This window comes from Mus caroli, chromosome 1 (assembly GCF_900094665.2).
Source record: "Mus caroli chromosome 1, CAROLI_EIJ_v1.1, whole genome shotgun sequence".
Classification (NCBI taxonomy): Eukaryota; Metazoa; Chordata; class Mammalia; order Rodentia; family Muridae; genus Mus; species Mus caroli.
Genome location: NC_034570.1, coordinates 60,937,574 through 60,957,830, shown reverse-complemented (window position 1 = coordinate 60,957,830; position 20,257 = coordinate 60,937,574). Strand labels below are relative to the sequence as shown.

The following is a 20,257-nucleotide window of genomic DNA, read 5'->3' as shown; positions in this document are numbered from 1 at the left end:
TTCAGTTACTTTTGTGTAATTACAATTCAAGACAGAGGTTAATGATTTTAGGAAATTTGAGTGCTAACGTTCAGTGTATTTCCGAAGATTGATAAAAGACATTCCACAGAAATGGGTCTCAACAGGGGTGTGTTTATGGGCAAAAGTCCCCAGATAACTCAGACGTGTTTCACTAGACGAAACCCTTTGGTCCACGTAATGAAAATTTACTGTCACAAAACATTTTCTACTGGAAATGTTATTTTCTGTTGGTGGGGAATTCATGTGAAACTGACATGCCTTCAGAAAATAGAAGAGAGTATGATCTTAAATAACATGCAACTTAAAATAATTGTACTTAGGCAAGCTTGGCTGTGAACTCCAAATTCAGCTATTTTCTATGTTCCAATTTATCGGACTTATACTGAGCTTATCTGCCTAAAATGTCACCTTTGTTTATGTTTTCTTCTTCCCTCCTCTGACCTACTCCCAACTAGAGCTTTCTGGTTATTGTCTGATCTCTGGGTTAGGTGACACTATTTTAAAGCAAGGAAAAAATTCACATCAGCAAATTCATCTCTTATTACCTTTTTCCACAATTCTAGTTCGTAGTTTTTCCTCTCTTCTCTTCATGAAAGTAGTTTCCTGCCCTGCTCTCCTTTTTCTAGGATACATTTGAAGAGACATTTACTGCTGTCTGAAATAGTCCCAGAGAATGCGTTCAATATGTCTTTGCTCCCTTAATTATATTTTTTTGTGCTTTTTGGCAGTTTTTATAGACCTTCCAATTCTCTTTCCCACCACTCATTACATTGTTACAAGGCTTCTGTTTATTGCCTGTAGTACACTTTATATTCCTCTTAACTATACTAGCCTCCAATGACTAAAATGATGAGTGCCAGTTGACTTATCTATGAATTGATGGGGGAACTCCAAGCACGGAGCTATTATTTAGCATCCTCTCTCCTAGATAACTGTCCCCCCGAACACCATTCCCTTACAGAGACTCCATAAGAATTCACCTTTCACCATCATAAGATATTTTTGGAGCCTCCATCCTGTCAAACAGATGCATAACCTAGGAATTAGATTTCTATTATTAAATTATAATTTAAATGCCCACTGCCAGGGCACGCTAGTCCCTTAAAAGCTGAAAATGTGGTGAAAGTCTTAGCTAAGAGAAGCGTCTATACTTGTAGAATGTCATGAAAGGTTAAGAAAAATCAAGGACCTTTTTAATGATATGGTCCCTTTGTGCTTAATAAAAATGTATACGCCAATAGGACAATTAAGACCTAGCCACAAACCTCACTGAGCCTCTCCCACATGCTAAGTACTTGTGCCTCTGGAGATGCATAGTGAGAATCCCTAGACTCTCCAATAGTAAAAGCTAGATACTTTCCTGAATTGTAAAACTGAGAAAACCTTGAGAAACGCAGAATGGGAGTGTGACTGAAATGCCTGGATATACAAATTTGCCTAAAATAGCATCCGTTTCTATTCCTGCTGAGACTTGATGTCCCAGGGCAGGGTGGTAACCAAGGGAGGTGTCTCTTTCTCTGTGGAGAACGGGAGAGGGTAATGGGGACAGGGACTTGTGTGACTGGAAGAAGGGAGGGCTATGATAGAGATATAAAGTGAATGAATAAATAAATTCATGAAAAATAGCATCCTTTTCTTTGGGGGAATTTTTTCATAAATGGAACTATGTTTTCCTCCCTATGTTTAAGATTAAAGCCAATTTCAATAAAGAAATGTTTAGCAAACTTTGTGTTTCAAGTCCCAAATTTGGAAAGCCCTTCAAGTCTTTGCTCGAATGTCACCTTTCTGTAGGTCTCCCCAATTCCTGTTTTTAAGACTATAGCTTGCCTCGCGGTCCTCCATGACCTTGGCCACTACTTTTGTCAACATTTTTCTCACCTTCCTAAAGCCCATGCATGCAGTGACTCCCTTGCTGTATTATCTTATCTTGTTAGGAAGCAAACTTCATTTGAGCAAAGCATGACATCTGTTTTATTCCTTAATGTATCCCCCAGCTCATCTATTTGATTACTGAAATTATATTTTTTCATGTGATACTTAGTCTTCACTTTTAGCGTTTCCCATTCTTAGTTTGCTTGTCTAATTTTTGACTGAACCGTTCTTTCAAAGATAAATATCTAATGCTATGTGTTCTCTAGAATTGGTTATTATTGCTAGTATCTCAAACTCAAAGGCACTAAACTTCTTAGAGTTGCACCCTCTGCCTCCATCATCTTTTCCTAACATCTCGAGAGACGCCACTTTCGCTTCACATCTGGTCCTATAGGCTCAATAATAAAGTTATTTAAATGGTACACCAATTAAAAGTAGCTCCATCTCAGCACCTAATACCCCAAGATTAATAACAACGATGACTAAAGAGAATGGGTCAGCCACCCATTTACTTCTTCATCTAACTCTACATTACATAAAATCACGCTGCTACTCATGAAATAAGACGTTCCATTTTCTATTGCGCCCCACCACACAAGCTACCTCCATGTCTCCCTGTCTCCTAGCCTAGGCAGTACAGTTAAGGCTTTCTTCTTGAAGGATACTAGTCTTCAAATTAATCAATTTAAATATAGCTTCCTTCTCTTAGGTCATTTTCTACATGCAATACCTCTGCTCTTACTCTTTATGAGTAAACACCTTGCTTGTATCCTATTTACTTTCTGGTTGTCTTTCTTAGTTTATAGGCTAGGCCTTCGATGATTGAACAAGTCAGAATTAATGCTGATTGCTTTGTGATCATGTTCCTGGCATTCTCTCAGCGTGTGTAGATGCTGCTGCTGCTGCTGCTGCTGATGATGACGATGATGATGTGGGGCGGGGCATGTTATAGTGGCTTAAGATATGCTTTCTACTTCCTAGGGACTTTTACAGCAAAAAACCTCAAGCCCATACCAACACCTTCAGAAAGAGCTGGCTGTGGTTCACATAAAGTTGCTGTCAGCAAAACTTCGGAATGCATAGCAACTGGAGTGTTGTGTTATAATAATAGAACACTAACACATGATGTTGTGAAGTGATTTGATGCCCACTGGATCCTGGTCATTTTTATCTATCTTCACCTCACTTGAATGAGGACACACTTTCTTTTTTTTTTTTTTAATTTTGAGGACACACTTTCTACCTAGGCCAATCCTATAGGATGAAAGGAAGAGAGGAATCCATTGAGACTAGCGATAACTCTTGGCTGTATGCAGCACCAGCTTCACACACCATCCAGGTGTGGGGTAGGTAAAGCTGTCGTAAAGTTCTAGAAGACCTCTCAATCTTATTTTCATATTTTCTCATGACTTAATTCCACTGGAAATAGTAGTAACTAGATATGCTATGTAGAAACCGAATCCTCCATTAGCATAAAGGAATAAAACTAGATTCGATATACATAACCCAAACTCTTTTATTTACTTTTTATATAAAATGCTTGCTAGCATCTAACTATTAAATATTTGTATGTAATGGGAGGGTTGGTAGTAGCCAGGACAAAAGAAAGGGTCGCAAGAGGTTGAACAAGATTCTGTAGAGAATGATTCTTTGTTTTTCTTCACTAATAAGGTCTCATACTTGAAGTGTTGTATTTACCCACCAAATTTCTAAATGGAAATAATTGGTTCATTTTTCTCACTCCATTTAAAATTGAAACTGTGTGGCTTTATCTTTATTGTTGTCAAGGTTTATGGAGAGTGCTGATACATCCTTGCCACTGATAAATATTTGCATAATTATTTTTTTAAATATTTACTGAAAGAAACATATACTTGAAATCTCCTCCAGTGTGATCCCATTTAGTGGGGTGCCTCTTAACACTGGTGAAAGAGAAGGATCACCATTTCCGAAGAATGTCTTTGAAAGGAAATTGATCTATCACGGTTACTAAACACCTACTTTTGACACTGCCTTAACAAGAAACTAGACTAGCACAAACCTGCTGAATGGAGTTGTCTATGTTAATCGAAGTCCATATGCAGTCGCATAAACAAATTGACTAGGGACAAAGCAGTGTCTTCTGTTCCGGCCAACGGACATAAATTCAAAAAGTCATGAAGCCCTATGGGAATGATGTCTGAGAGCATTTTGTGTCACTCAGGGCTCCACCCTGATGTCCCCTGAGACAGCCTCTGCATAGTGATGGTTAACACGAATGTGCAAGGGAGTAGTGTCTCTATAACTACTAGTGGATTTCCTCATCTTTTCCTTGAAGAAAAGCAATGAGGTTGGTGACATTAACATCTCCATTTTACACTTGAGTTGACAGAGCCTCCGGGGAACAGAGATCCTCACAGTAGTAATTGGAGGAACAGTCTTTTGTGGAGGTGGTAGTTGTTGATGTCAGGTTTTTTCGTCTCCCAGTCTGTCTTACTTATTATCCCTTTCCCCTTTCTGCTTTACAGTTTTTTAAGAATAGAATAAAAGTAATTATATCATAAAGTCTAATCTATTTATAAGAAACTTTAATTCAAAATCCCTGTGGATAAGTCTAAAGGAGACCAGAGTCAATTAAGAATTGCCTGTCTCTAAATCATGAAGTGCCAAGGTGGTGTGGCTAGTCCAATTTTTTTTTCATCCTAAAGCTCAGATAACCCAACAGGTGTTGGCAATTAGTCACACTGATTTCAGACCCCGAATTCTCAAGTTCTGAAAACAGCTAGGACCACAGATACCAAGGTAGGTCAGATGTTTTTCTACTCAGCCAAGTCCAGTATGGACTTGCCCTGCTGTGAGAAACCAGGCAAGAGGATTGCTTCATGCTGTCAGAAACGCATAACGTGCCAGGTGGTGGTGGTGGTGGTGCATGCCTTTAATCCCAGCACTTGGGAGGCAGAGGCAGATGGATTTCTGAGTTCCAGGCCAGCCTGGTCTACAAAGTGACCTCCAGGAAATCCAGGTCTATACAGAGAAACCCTGTCTCAGGGAAAAAGAAAAAAGAAAAGAAAAGAAACGCATAACCTTCTTGGAGAGTTTTACATCTGGAGACTTAGTTAGACAGGGGACCAAGGAGCAAGCTCAGTGAGGGAAACTGATAGATCATTGCTTCCAATTGGCTTGACTACAATTTTGTCAAACTTGTCTCCCGGTATATCTTTTACAAGGCTATTTCTGAAAACTTCTATTCACTGAAACAATTCCAAGTCAACAGCAGCTTCCCTGATATTACCTCAATGCCTTTCCAAATGAACCTAATTGAGAAGAGGAATTTTAACCAAATCACCCATCCAAGCTAATATTCCCAAGTTGGCCTATATTTAAGAGTGGGCACACAACTGGACACAATCAGCACACAGCTGGATGTGGTGATGCACACATGAAATTGTAGACTCTGAGAGACAGGTATAGAATGACATTGAGTTCAATTCCAAACTGGACTATATAAACAGAACACATCTAATAAAAGAAAAAGAAAAGAAAAGAAGTGTAGGCATCCATTTTATTTGTATCAGTAATCAGAAGAGCAGCATGCAATGACTTGAAGGAATGTTAATATGCACAGAGAGGGGAAATTTTCATGATTGACCTTAAACCAATGTTCAAATTATATCTCTAATTAATAATATTATCTATCCCTTTTCAAGATCACATTTGTATTCATCTACTCTAGTTATTATGTTTACAAAATATGCACAGAACCTGGAAAGGGGAGATCAAGAATTTTGGCCAATACAGATCTGAGGGAAAATTCATTTAAGCTAATTTAATCTCTCTTTCTAAACATTATAGATACTATGAATCTGGGAGCCAATGAGGTTGTGAATAAGGTCTCAGAAGGTGTATTCATGGATGTGGGGAGATGGCTCAGCAGGTAAAGCACAGACTGTGCAAGCATGAAGACCTGCAGTTCAACTCCTGAGAAGCCTATAAAACCCTAGGTATGACTGTGTACATCTGAAACTCCAGCACAGGAGTGTGCAGACAGATAAGTCCTAGAGGCTCACTGGTCAGGCAGGACGTTCCAGGTTGAATGAGAGATCTCAAACAATTCCGTGGAAAGCAGTAGAGAGAGACTCCAGTTGTTGATCTCTGGCCACATGAATGCACATAGGTAGACTTACACAGAAGGAAACCTGCATTCTGCTGTAACTTGATAGAAATCTAAAGGCTTTATAAAGAAGAAATACAAAATTCCCTGTGGCCTAGTAATATTAAATGCTAGTTTTAACAACAAACTTTTGTAGGAATGCCTGTGAGGTTATTGATGTTTTAACACACATTTAAAACTTTTTACACCGTTTTAATCCTCTGCTTTATGTAATACTCCTCACTATTAAACTGTATTGTTTCTTTTTTTCTGTATTATTTCAACATCCATACGATGCCCATTCCTACGTTGCCCTTAGGATGAACATTCTAAAATAAGTTCAATAATGTGTCTTCTAATACTGTGAAACTTGGAATACTTTCACCAATTAGAAGTAATTTTTATGAAAACACAATTTTGTGCAGATGATTTGTCTATATATTGGATCATACCTCCAATAAAATTTTTGGCCTTCTTTGTGGTTTGCCTGTATGGAGCTCAGCATTGGGGTTTCACTGTATCCTAAAGTATTTTAACTTTATTAATGACATTTTCTAAAGTATGATTATACAAATATTATCACCCCAACCCACTCTTCTTTTTAAGGCTTTTAACTTGGTAGGAAAATTTAAATTCACTTTGAAACTACATGTACAGGTTTATTTTCATTTTTGCACGAGGTGACTGGATAGCTTCAGAGGGCTACAAATGACCAGAACTCTTTGCTTTTTAAGGCTCTCAGTTTGAGATCACATTTAAAAGAGTCAATGATTCAAAAAATTTTCCAGAATAAGAACAATGTGACAAGTAATAATGGAACTCACACAGCTAAATTTCCCCTCAAGATGCTCTTCAAAAGTGTCCCTGGGGTTATACTAAGCTAAGAGAGTTCATTCCTGGAAAGTGTATTCAAAATTGAAACTGAATTTATAATTAGCCTATAAAACTTCAAATCAGCTTCATGTTTATTACTGCTGGGCATTTCTTTGCATTCATTATAATGTTGTTTATAATCATCCATTGATGCTTGTTCAAGGTTCTGCATCCCAGTGTCATTCTACTGACTTTGAGGATATTGGTCCTCTGCTTTGAATCAGGTATTTTGTGAGTTTGTTGGTGTTTTTAATCCCTTACTTCAAGACACAGGAAACAAGTGGAATGGGTCTTTTCTTGTATTTGAAAATAGACTTGAGCTTTTGTATATAGGAGCACACCAGACAAGGGAAACAGAAAAGCAGCACATGGCTACAGTCACACAATAATTTTATTGAAGGGGAAGGGACATAGCTAATCAGCATGGTCCTGAAACACTCTATCTGTAAACTTTCTGACACCCATACAGAGAAGGAATCCTTGCTGACTCTTTGATCTGAGTCTCTTCTGAAAATGCAACAAAATAAAAGAGAGGAAAACACAATGTGTGGGCCATTGAGCTAAGATTCAGGTAGATGGGGGCTCCAGCACGAACAAGGAAATCCCAGCAGGAAAATTGATTCAGCAGAGTCCAGTGACAGCTTGAACAGCTGTGGCCCCAGCACATAACAAAATGTCAGGTTATAACATATCTATCTGGTGCAGAGGCCTGCAGTCAAAGTGGAACTCGTGGAATTCTGTGGAAGAGGGGGAGGAAGGATTGTAGGAGCCAGATGTATCAAAAATACCACAAGAAAGCCGGGTGTGGTGGCACACACCTTTAATCCCAGCACTTGGGAGGCAGAGGCAGGCAGATTTCTGAGGCCAGCCTGGTCTACAGAGTGAGTTCCAGGACAGCCAGGGCTACACAGAGAAACCCTGTCTCGAAAAACCAAAATAAATAAATAAATAAATAAATAAATAAAACCACAAGAAAACCCACAAAAATCAACGAAATTGGCCTCATAGAGGCTCACAGTGACTGAAACAATAATCAGGGACCCTGCATGGGTCTGACCTAAGCCCCCTGTATATATGTTAAGTTTGTGCAGCCTGGTCTTCCTGTGGGGCTCTAACAATGGTAGCAGGAACTATCTCTGACACTTTTGCCTGCTTTGGGGATCCTTTTTCTTGTTACAGGTTTCCACATCCAGCCTTAAACTGAGAGGAGGAGCCTAGTCTTATTCCAATTTGGCATGCCATCTCTGGTGACAATTCCTGGGAGGCCTGACCTTTTCTGAAGGGAAACAGAAGGAGTAGAGAATTGGGGGTGGGGCTGGAAGAAAAGGAGACAGGGCGGGTGTGATCAAGAAATATCTATGAGAGAATAAATTTTAAAAGAAAAAATTTAAATCTGTCTAGGATGGTGAAAGGGGGGAGAAATTTGTGTAATTGTATTATAATTGACAAAACAAAAGAAATAATAAAAACGGAAAAATAGCTGATAATGGAGGCCTGCTTAAAGTTCTAACCACATTTCCTGATAAATATCTCAGTTATAAACAAGAATGTTCTTGTTAACTTTGGTATTTACACATCTGTGAAATGGGAGGAGTAATGAAGCTTTTGACTGGCCATGTTAGTATTTGCAATCAAAATGTTTTGTGCGTAAGGCTTTAAGCTAACTGAGCAATAAAATTCACAGAGATTTGGATATAAAGCATTATAGAGATAATAACCCCCTTAAGCCAGTAGGAGAAATGAAAATGATTTACTCGGGAATCTGACTATATTGCTATAGAGTCATTTATCTAAGTAGGCTATTTGCATATCAGAGGAAGTAGAGGCCCAGTGTGTTATTTCCATTTTCACCACAGCCTCGAGCTATATAATATATTTGATTTCTGGTTTACCTGATATTTCATAGCTATTAGTTCACCCCGGTACTCAACCTCTTAAAAACATATATCTAAACTAAACTATGAAAAATAGGAAGCCTAAGGACAGATTTTTTTCAGATATTTATTATGTAAATAATACAGTAAAGACTTAAAATGATAAAGTTTTGTTTTGTGTAAGTGAAATCTTAACTTTTCACTTTGGAAGCTATGCTTTCAAAATTTGGGTATGTAAATTTCTAATTCGAACACAATTTGATTATCTTTAAAATATTTGATGTACTTCTTTGTATTTACAGATGCTTAACATTTCAGGATGTCTGAACATTGTAACTGTAGCAATCAATTAAGCCTTACAAGCATCAAAGTCCTCTGGTTTTGTTAAACATAAGCTAGTGTAGAAGATTAAAATCACAAGGTTAATTTTGAACAGTCCCATGTTCTGGGCATAAATGAACAAAAGAGCCAGATTCATGAATAATTTTGTTCTAGTTATATTTCTCATAAATAAAGTATAGTATTTGTGAAGACCCCATTACAGGTCTTCATAAGTGTATTTTTTTAACAAGCTCTGACTATGCATATAGTATAGGACAAATGGTTCTGAATTTAAGAGTGTCCAAATGGTATTAGCTAACTTTTACTTATATTTATAAATTAGTATGGTCTGACATAGGTGAAATGACCAAATTTGTCACTAAACCTATGGATTAACTAATGACAATTTCACCACCCAACAACTTATTGAGAAATTTGAAAGCTTCTCAGATGGTGTTTAGAAAAGAATAAAGAAAGGCAATGACCTCAAAAGCACATTCAGCTTTTAACTTTGTCTGTACTCAGGAATGCAACGCCACAGCAACTTTGATCCTGTTTGGCTGGCAAGTAGCCCAGTCATTGTAAAGACATTGGGAAACACTAGTGACATCGTGGTCTGTTTGTCCTCCATCTGAACATTGGCAGAGAGCTCCGTCTTCATCTCATTCCAAAAGGAGTACTGACAGCCATACTGCAGCTCTCAATCCTAACAAGTCAGAAATGCCGGGATGCTCTAATGGAGATATAAGGGGGCAAAGGAATGGGCCCCATTTCCTCAGCAGCTCAACCTCATTTCGCCTCTTAACCACTAAAAACCATGCTCAATGATGGGCAAAGGAAGCCTCGAGGAGAAGCCAAGGAAACACGAGTCAAGACCAGGCTAGACCCTGAGAACTCGTCTTAACCAGAATTCATAGCTTCTGACCCACATCAGAACAATGATAAGGCAAGGAGGTCCATAGGGCTCAGCCTTAGGGGAAGCCAACCATGATCCGAACTAAGAGCCCCTGCTTCCAGAAAGTCTGCCTCCTGGAGTCTCACTCACTACTCTCACTCCTAGCTTTTCCAAAAGCGGTATGCAAAGATGCACAAATGGTCAAAGCACTGTCAGTAGTAAGCTAAAGGATCTATGCTTCAAGAAAATAAACAAAGTATGGATAACATACATAGGAATAAAAAAGAGAAGCCATCTCCCGACTACAGGAAAACTGTGCATCAAAAGCACATAAAGTTACCTCTTCTCTGAGACAATTAGACAATAACTACTTGGGACTTGAACTTAATTTTTCATTGAAATATTTGCACTACCACAGATGAAATCCATCCCCAACATGTATGTAGCAAAAATCTAATAAAACAGCAAACCTTGACTATGTACAATAAGCTTACCCTTACCCCAATCTTACCCCTAAGTATTGTACAGAAAGATTCGAATATACTAATAAATTTTATTTTTCATGAATGATTCTTAAGACTATAGGTAAAGGATCCTTCTTGGAGTTATCAATTCCTACTGAAGTGTTGATAGCTCCTCTAGATTGAGCTAAAGATTTTGCTTTATTGGAATCAGAATAGCCTTATAAAATAAAGCTTTCCAAAGGATTCTGTCACATCCAGATTGCCAGAGAGAAGACTCGGATGTTAGGTGTAGTTTGTAAAAAGCATAAGGGTTCTATCTATCCCTGTACGAAGTCTTTCTACTGAAGTGAATGGGACACAATTTTTGTAAGTATTTATCTTTCATTTTAAATTGCCTTCTAAACTTCAGTATTGTATAGTGATCATACATTCTCTCTCTCCACTACTTATGACAAAGTTTAAGTTCAGAGACTATGTGAGTTGCCAAGGTCAGAATAATATGAAATATATAATCGAGGCTAGAATCTATATTTTATTTTATTTCTCAGCCTCAGTGTCTTCCACAGTACTGTTCCAACTGGCTGAGTATAATAATGCACACTGGACATTTTCAATACTATTAGAAAAAAGATTATGGTCTCTAAAACTTTCATATGTTATGGTTGTTGATCATTTATACCCTTGGTACCAACTTCTTTTAAAACAAGGAACACCTTGAAGTTCTTTCTTCTTCCCCATGAGTGAAACGCAATTGTGTCCACTGGCAACACACACTCTGTAAATATTAGCCACAAGCAAATATGCAAGGAAGTGTCGTAGAAAAACACAGTGTGTCACTGCTGGTTCCACCTCCATCTCTCACCACGGGGAGAAAAAGGTGACCTCTTCTGGCATTGCAAGCACAACCTGGCTCACAGGGCAATGCTTTTGGATCTGAGTGTCTTTCACAATCCATTTACTACCTGTAACTAGCTGTTCTATTACTAACCTTTAAAAACTGCTCCCATGCCCTTCAATGACAATTATGTAAATATACTCTAATGACTTTTAACTATCTTTAAAATACTGTGCACACATCAAAAAGAATTAATTTGGATATGTATTTCTTAGAAAATTGAGTTTTAAAAGAGAAGGCCAAAAAAAAAAAAAAAAAGAACCCATACATAAAGGACTATTTCAAAATAAGTGACTAAGAACACAGGTTCCCCTTGGACTCTGTGGGACTTTAATTCACTACCGTGAAGCTTAAGAACTTCCATTTTTCATGCCTGGCATTCCTCCAAAGTTCTGGCCAGTAATGACTATATGTGAATAATGGCTTTTGCACCTTGAAATGATGGCTTATTCCTCCTGAAAATTTGTCATTCTTAGCTATGAACTATGGAAGACCCTTGAAACAGATCTACCACCATGAGCTAGAACTGCTTTCCCAGGGGTCGGTCCACATAATTAGCTCATGTTGTTATGTGGTAATTGCTGTGTAGAGTGCTTGCTGAGTCTAGGGACCTGACTTATAATTATTGTGGCCTCCACTATTCATTGCTCTGTTTTTGGTATTTAACAGAGACCTGCTCATCCTTAGCTACCCACTTCTGTGAGAATAAAGTGGTCCAGGTGACCCAGTTCAAAAATATGACAAAGCACTTAAACTGTAGATGGTACTGTTGTCATTACAGTTTCTTCTCTTCAAGATGGCATGTGATGTCTTCAAGGCATTGAAACACTTAACTAAAGCCAAACCATCATTCTCTGTATATCAAGGTACTATGTCCTTATTGATGCTTTAGAATATCCATTCTTCTTTCTGGCTTCCATCTTATTATCAAAATGAATCCAACATGGCTTTCTTAGGCTTTGTAATAAATTCTCAAGGTGGCAGGCTCAAGTTGGTATCATGTCATTGATGTAAGCGTAAGTGTCTCTCTCCCTTCCCCTCCCACTCCTCCTCCCCTCCCCCATCCTTCTCTTCCTCTCCCTACCCTCCATGCCACCATCCTTTCCTTCCACCCTCTTTTTCTATCCCACCAGTCTTCTTATGTCTCTCTCCTTTTCCTGGAAACTATAAGAACCTATAGAAATTGCCTGTTCCCACACATGCCAGAATCCAAAGCCCTGAAATCCTGACCAAAGCATTATAAGCAAAAGAATCTAAGGAGCACCAGGACAATTTTTAGTCAGCCTACTATGCACCCAAACTACAAGCAGAATTCCCAGTGCTACTCAACCTGTTTTTACACAACACTGAAAAGGAATGGGGTTTTTTTTTCTACTATTTTATAGCTCTTTGCACTAAAGAAACAGTGTATTGAAGCTACTATGATTTCTGAAGCTTTGTACTCAGTAAAGAAGAGTTTCATTGACCAGGTCCCCATGATGCAATTAGACTTCTCCAGTGAGAAATATCATAAAGAGACAGGAAAAGGTAGAGGTTCCTATAGGGATTTCATAACCAGGGGTGGGGGTAGGAAGGAAACTATTTACTTTTCCACTGTGAACTTGTCCCCTCTGCTACAGATAAACCTGGACAGACAGATTTTCAGCTGCTGTTTGCCTCAAAATCTGATTCTGCAAAAAGGAGAATCATGCATTTTTCCTCTGATAAGAAGGTTAAGAGAGCATGGAAATGCTGTCTTCCTCTATGTACAGGGACATCCAATATTAAAAATTCATAGATAGTTTTCTTCTAAACTTTTAAAACCTTACATGTCTAAGAAGAAACCTTTTCAGTTAAGCCATTATATAACAAAGGCTTAGTATACTGGGGGGGGGGTATTCCTTATGTACATAGAACCTGCTTCTTTCAACTCAGACCATTAGCAATAAAATCAAAGCATAAACTAAACTATGATAACTTTTTTAAGTGTATCTTTTTCCTAGTAGTACACTTATAGTTTATATGTCCATAGAAACTGGAGTCATTCTTCATATTGGATAAATATCACCTTCAGTTTACTCAGAGATTAAAAATAATCATTTGCTATATCAATGGATTCTATGGTAAAGCACTTTTTTAATAAACAACTTTGTTCGAAGCTGTATTTGCTCTGTCAGCCCCACATTGGTTTCGCTGCTAAACTGTGTCCTGTGTGTTATCATCAGACACAAGAAACAGGGGTGTTACCTTCACAGAAAGGAGCCTGATGCCAGGTCTGGAGAAGTCCCACTGTCGCTTCGTAGTCACATTGGCAAAACCAAAGCCACTCTTCAGTGTCTTCACCACTTTGCAAGCTGTCAAAATCCTCGTCATTTTGAAGATGTTTTGTGACTAAAATTAAATCACAAATATCTCATGAGATTTTGATGTCCAATTTGTTTGTAACCAGTGTGAAAGAAAGCTGTGTGGAGACAGTACAGTTGAGGCTGTAGGCTGACTGCACAGCGATCTTTGACTCCCCATTCATTCTGCCATTAAATAACCTGTCTATAGCTCCTCCTTTCCTTAGCCCCTCCTCCCAAACTGATGTCCAGAGATGTTCCAATAGACATGTCATACAAATTGCAACATAACAAGTGGCACCTTCTCCTGTGGAAATCATGATACTGCTGTAGCAAGCAAGCTAGCCATCAAAGGAGTTGCTTATGTAGCTGAATAACATGACCCAGGAATGGTAAACAGCCTTAGGTGTACTCCTTCTTCAAAGGGCAGTACCTTGCTAATAATGCAAAAAAGATCAAACACTTTGCTAAGTTGGAAATGGTGCCTCATTTGCTTCAGAAGCCATTTGGATTTCAAGAAAACCCAAATATGGAAAAGGTTTCTGTGGTTTCACTGGGTGATGAAAACCACATCCAGTAAAGAAAATATCAAAACGAACATTCCTCCACAAATATACAGAAAAACACCCGAGTTACTTGGGAAGAGAAACTACTAATGAAGTAATATAGTATATTTTTATTACAACACTCTTCTTCATTCTAGATTTTAAAGCTATTGGCAACACTAATCAGAGCACAAGGGAACAAAGGAACTTACTGTGTATCTCTAAATCTCTTAAGCCTGTAAAAATGAGAATAGAACAATGGGAAACAATTTAATATAAACATTAACCTCAATTATTTAGTGATTTAAGTGTCACCTAAGATAATCCAAGATTTTGGCATTTGTGTTTTGACCTAAATACAATTACTCAGTTCATGCTTTAGCCACAGGTAACAGTGGGCAGTCAAAGGGTCACATTGGCTAGCAGGGCATCTCACTTAAGCCAAGGCATATAAAGAGAAGAAAGCCCCACAGCATCATTGCCAGACAGCCTTGAAGGCCAGGTAATGTAAATTGTGGAGACTTACTCTTTAGGATTTCCATAGTGAAGGTGATGACACAAAGGTATGTTAATTTCACTGACATGGTATCAATGCTGGAAGGGAAAATATGAACCCACAAATAAAATATCAAAGCAGAGTTTAAATCCTCTGTCTTGATGCATTAGTATAGAAACATTCACTGGGGTCAAACTATTTGAAAAAATAGTTAAAATTCTTAAACTCAAAATAGAAAATCCATAAATTGGCACTCCACAAGCAATCTCAAGATTGGAAAGCCCAGAAATGGATAAATAATGAATAAAATGGTGAGTGTCTTTGGAATTAAGTGCCCAGATAGACTAGAACTTACAACCAAACTGTCAAACATCATGACATGAAGGAGGAAGCTTACACTTGGGCAAGTCAAAGGGGTGGGGCTTAGGACATGATGGGTAGGGATCACGAAAGTCAGGCAAGAAAAATTTAAAAGAATAGTACACTTTCATGAAAGACGTTCTTCATAATATTTTGAATTTTTTCCCACATTGCTATGATTCTTTCCTTACATAAGCTGCATACATTCAGCTAAGGAGGGTGTCCAGAACATATCACAGACACAGATGATGGGAATTGTCTTAGAAATTTTACTGCTTATAAGCCAGGACATTGTGGGTCTCTAAGTTTATATAATGCATTTGTCTGGAAAAGTAAAATTATTTTACACAGTAACTTTCTCTCTGTTACTCATGCACTTACCATAGCTGTCACTGTCTACAGCTTTATTATTTTCTTATATGTAATCCCACATAGAGAAATAAAATGAAAGCACTTATCACATTTGAAAGAGTTACAAACATTCCTTTTAATTTAATGCTCAAAAAGCATTTTATTCTTTCCCATAAATTGAAATGTAAATTCATTTTCTCTCTCTCTCTCTCTCTCTCTCTCTCTCTCTCTCTCCCTCCCTCCCTCCCTCCCTTCCTTCCTCCCTCCCTCCCTCCTTCCCTTCTTCCTCCCTTCCCCTCCCTTGCTGGGGATATGATTCAAATGGCTATACTGCTTGCTGCTAAAATCTCATTGCTGCAATCTTAGGAATCTTAGAATCTTAGGAAGCTCATGGATCCACTAGCTTGGCATACATGGTGAAAAGTAGTATGAAATCCTGTTTCATACTAGGTGGAAGATGAGGACCAACACATGAGATTATCTTCTGACCTCTATTTATATACTATGCATACACATACCTGTACTTATGCACAGAACACACTCACATAAGTAAGAGTATATGTGTACAATATACATATATGTATATATAATCAATATATACTAATTGTATATAACTAATACAACTACTTATCAATTTTTTAAAAAATAATAGCTCTCAGTCTTCCAAAGTATTTAAGTTTAGAAATTTGCAACTACAGTATCTATTATTGTAATAGTATTATATCGTGTATGATGGTGAATTTATTTTCATTTTTTTATTTAAAGAAATTTCAAACATAATTGTGCCACCCCAAATATAACCTGAAAGTCAACAGTTTTGTGTATTTTTTATATATCTATGTAAATTCATAGCTCTAAAAACTTCAGTGAAATTGTATAGTGTTTTGTGAAGTAAAAACATATCAAAAAAAGGTTTACTATTGTTACAAAATCCTTTATATATCTTGAAAAATCTGCAATGAATCCACCTTCATTTCTTCCTATTGCTGTTGCTTTACATATTAATGTTGCCATTTTGATCAATATTGTTAAGGTTCTTTCCAAAAGTATGTGTCCCTCTACATACTAATTACAACTTAATCAAAGGATAATCCCTTGCAGTGGACACAGCACTGCCCTCGCTGGTATCTTCCCTAACTTTCCTTCAATGCAATAAATAGTGTTTGGTTTCACTTAACCATGTAGGTTATGGCTAAGACTGAACACTTCTGTTCACACCATCTTTGTTCCCATTAATCCATTCATGGCAAACATTTTGAAACAAGGACACACAAAGCAACACTAAGGAGGCCTCCTACCAAATGGAAAAGTTGAGAACAGCTCATTGTGGAAAATAAAGGTCACAGGGTTAGAATAAATAATGGCATTAGCAATTCCTCTTCAAGTGTGCAGAAACCACCAAATCTCAATTCTTGAAGCATGACTTGCCAAGAAATGAATCAAAAACAATTTTAAGAAATTGAGCCTCTTTCAAAATCCCAACTATATAGCAAGCATGCAATAGAAGCTTTAAGGGAAATGAATGGATGAATGAATGAATGAATGAATGAATCAGTTTATGTATACTGAGTTCCTGGTTTGTGATGATTATTTAAGCAGTAGCAAACAAAATTATGTCAATAAACCCAGGAGGATGTAACAATACCAGGACTTCAGGGAGTTGAATCAAAAACTCCCTGAAGAAAGCCCCACTCTTGTGCTAAGTGGGATGTATTAAAATGAAATATGAAAGTATAAAGGGGTCAGGTTCAATTATGTGGTTTTACTAGTCGAAGAATATAACAGGAACATTGTCACAGTAAGGACGTGCACAAGGATGCCTGTACTTTGAAAGGAAGAGAGGATAATTACTCCCACATCAATTGTACTTACTTTCTTTGCTCAAAAGTGAAGGTGTGAGGATAGAAAGTTCCTTCAAGTTTAAATATAAAGATTTCCAACTTGTTTTAGTTGCTTCCTAACATGTCAGATGTTGATAAGTACAATGGGCAAATATTAAGTGGTTTGAGGAAAGGTTTTTTTTTATGATAACCAGTGTCTTTGGAAACTCAATCAAGTAAGGCAGGTCCATTAAGATCCCATTGACATTTTGAGGGCTAGAAAGTACGGAACCAATTATGATTAATGCATTTATCAATCTAACATTTGATAACTTAATCGTTGAAGTGATGTAAAAGAAGTTGAAAAATGAACAGAGAGAAGAGACCTTGTAAGATTGGTTTCACTCAATAAAACCCCAAGGTGCATGTGATTTATAACCTATGATAATAAAAAAGCAATCACTTTATATAAACCCCCACGTGTTTGAAGACACCGTAAAGAGAACAAGTCCACTAGTACATGCAACATGCATTTTTATTCAACAACAGTACATTTTGTCGTGCTCATAGTTGTGTTTAATCACTGTTGCAGGTTGAAATAAAACTATCAGGCATGATCTACCTTAATGTAAGAGGATCACATATATCCTAGACTAACATTGGTGCATAGACAATTTGCAGAGAATGTATAGAAGTAGGCCGCTGCAAGTAAATTAGCCAAGTATGTTGAGGGCAAGTGAAATGAAAAGAAAATAGACAACTCCTTAGAAAGCTGATTCAGAATTCAAGTGACCTTGGAGAAATTGAAGGCACAGTTAAACAGAAACAGAGTGGAGTAAAATCCAAGTGGGAAGGTCAGATGTAAGTCGGTCCAAAAGATGGAGGGAAAATGTCTGCCAAAAAAAAAAAGCTGTGGAGGATAGATTGTTTTTTGGAAGACAGGCATATGTAGTGCTAATATTGAATAGCAAGAGGTCCTAAGTTAGTCATAACCGACTATGCTTGCATAAAGTATATTTAGATAACAGAATCTAGAATAGAAATTAAGAAAATAAACTGAAAATTACTTGTAAAGTTAAATATTAAATAAAGATGTAAAAAGTACTACTTTGGTGACAATTAAAATTTTAAAACATGTCATGTAGAGTTAATTAATCAAACTTAATCTTTAATGATGAAAAATGGAAATTATTCAATAATAAATTTAAAAATCTTACATAAGAAGCTAAGACACTAGTGTATGATTACAATTTTAGCACATTGCATATTTATAATAAAAGGTATGTCTATGTATGCATAAATACATATTTAAATTGTTTTAATTGTTTTAGTCATGAATAATGTTAAGTAATTTGCCATTTATTCTCATCGTTAGGCACCTGCTTGCTTCTCCATTAGGTTTAGAAGCAACTCCTGGTTATCGATTGCTGTTCCTGTTGTATGGCTGATAGTGGGTCTTAGCTTTGTAACTAGCTTGTCTAGCACCGCACTGAAAGAGTCGAGGCCAGAATCAGAATTCAGCTCTTAGCCAATGTCCATCCTCTTCCTGCATATCGGTCATACTTGGAAAAGCGGGTATGACGGTGTAGAGTGAGGTGGAGAGAGTGGGCTGGGCAAGATCCAGCAGGACAGAAAGCACACCCGAGAGTGAAGGTGCAAAGAACAGATTTCAGAGCTCAGAAGGGTTCATGCCATCACATAAAATGAAGATAATACAACTTAAGTAAATGTCAAAAAATGAGGGATGAAAGTAATTCTGACTTTACTTTTGGTATTACATTTAAATTTTAAAATAACAACGATATTCAAATAGCAGGGAATTATACTGGCTATCTTGTTTTTGTAATTCAGATCAGGTAAATTGGATTGAGACTTGGCCAGACTTAACTACAATAGCAAATCATGTTCTCACTGTTTTCTATCTTATACCTTATTGTTTATAATTTTTCATTCCAAAGCCACAAGATCTGAGTACTTTAGTGTCACTGAATTTTTATATTTGTTTGGAAATAAGATGTAGAGTAACTAAAAGAATTCAGGAAATACTAAGAAATGCTAGGATATCAATCAATATATATCAGGAAACAGTATTGGCTTTAACTAAAAATGATTTCAAGAAAATTCACAACATTTAAGTGCCTTGCCTACATTTTTAGAAGGTAAATAGTATAAATTATAAAGATAGTTTTAGATAGCTAGAAAATAAACCTTTAAAATCGTTTTCTGGTTCTTTTGTTTTGTATATATAAAAATCTGGCATCTGGATAAATATAGAATCATCTCATTATTTATGAGTTATTCAGTACTAAATAGCCTTTAGTAAAAGCTTTTAGTTTAGCTTTTCTTTAAAAAGGAAAAAAAAGAGTCAATCTAGACCTGAGTTCCACATAATTGACACATTTTAAATAAAAATAACTTGATGAATGTTAAAACAATTAGAAAGATGCTAACTGTGTCATTTTAGCTAATCCTGGTCAAAGAAGTTTCTTAAAACTTGGCCAAAACATGCTTACAGTATAAATTTCATAGAGTATGATGACTAAATCATTAGATATGTGCTCATTCTAACTAGTAAATTATTTCTACAAAAATGTTTATTTTAAAACAGCAAATTCATCAGCAGCCCTTCTTTGCACAGTGATTATTATTGCCAAAACCCTCCCCTCTTATAATGTGCTGAACAGAACAAACTGCTCTGATGAACTTGTTTTTTCAATTTGTCAAGAGTAAACACTACTGATTTTGCAAGACTCTAAAGAGCAACCTTCGCCATGAGGAGAGAGAGGTGGTAATTCCGGTCATGAGCCAGGACACTACTGGAGCCTTTTAAATTAAACACGTGTGATGGTCACAGTTTCGAAGTATGTTGTGTAATGGACATGAAGGTACCGACCTAGTGAAGCAAGAGAGAGCCATTTACTTTAGAATGACGTTGAGAACTTTTTAAACAGGCCATCTACGCAAATTTCTAATCCACTCCCTTTAGCAGGATATTTGATATAATAAATCTGACACCTTCT

General features: G+C 37.1%; 1 protein-coding gene across 1 annotated transcript in view; it reads right to left on the bottom strand.

Moving 5' to 3' along the window:
* Positions 1-13,711, bottom strand: part of Cps1 (carbamoyl-phosphate synthase 1) — a 107,592-nt gene extending 93,881 nt beyond the window's left edge. Inside the window, 1 exon segment of the mRNA XM_021156158.2 lies at positions 13,571-13,711. Within this exon segment, the coding sequence (XP_021011817.1) occupies positions 13,571-13,696 (126 nt within the window). The 5' untranslated portion in view covers positions 13,697-13,711.
* Positions 13,712-20,257: the final 6,546 nt, after the last annotated feature.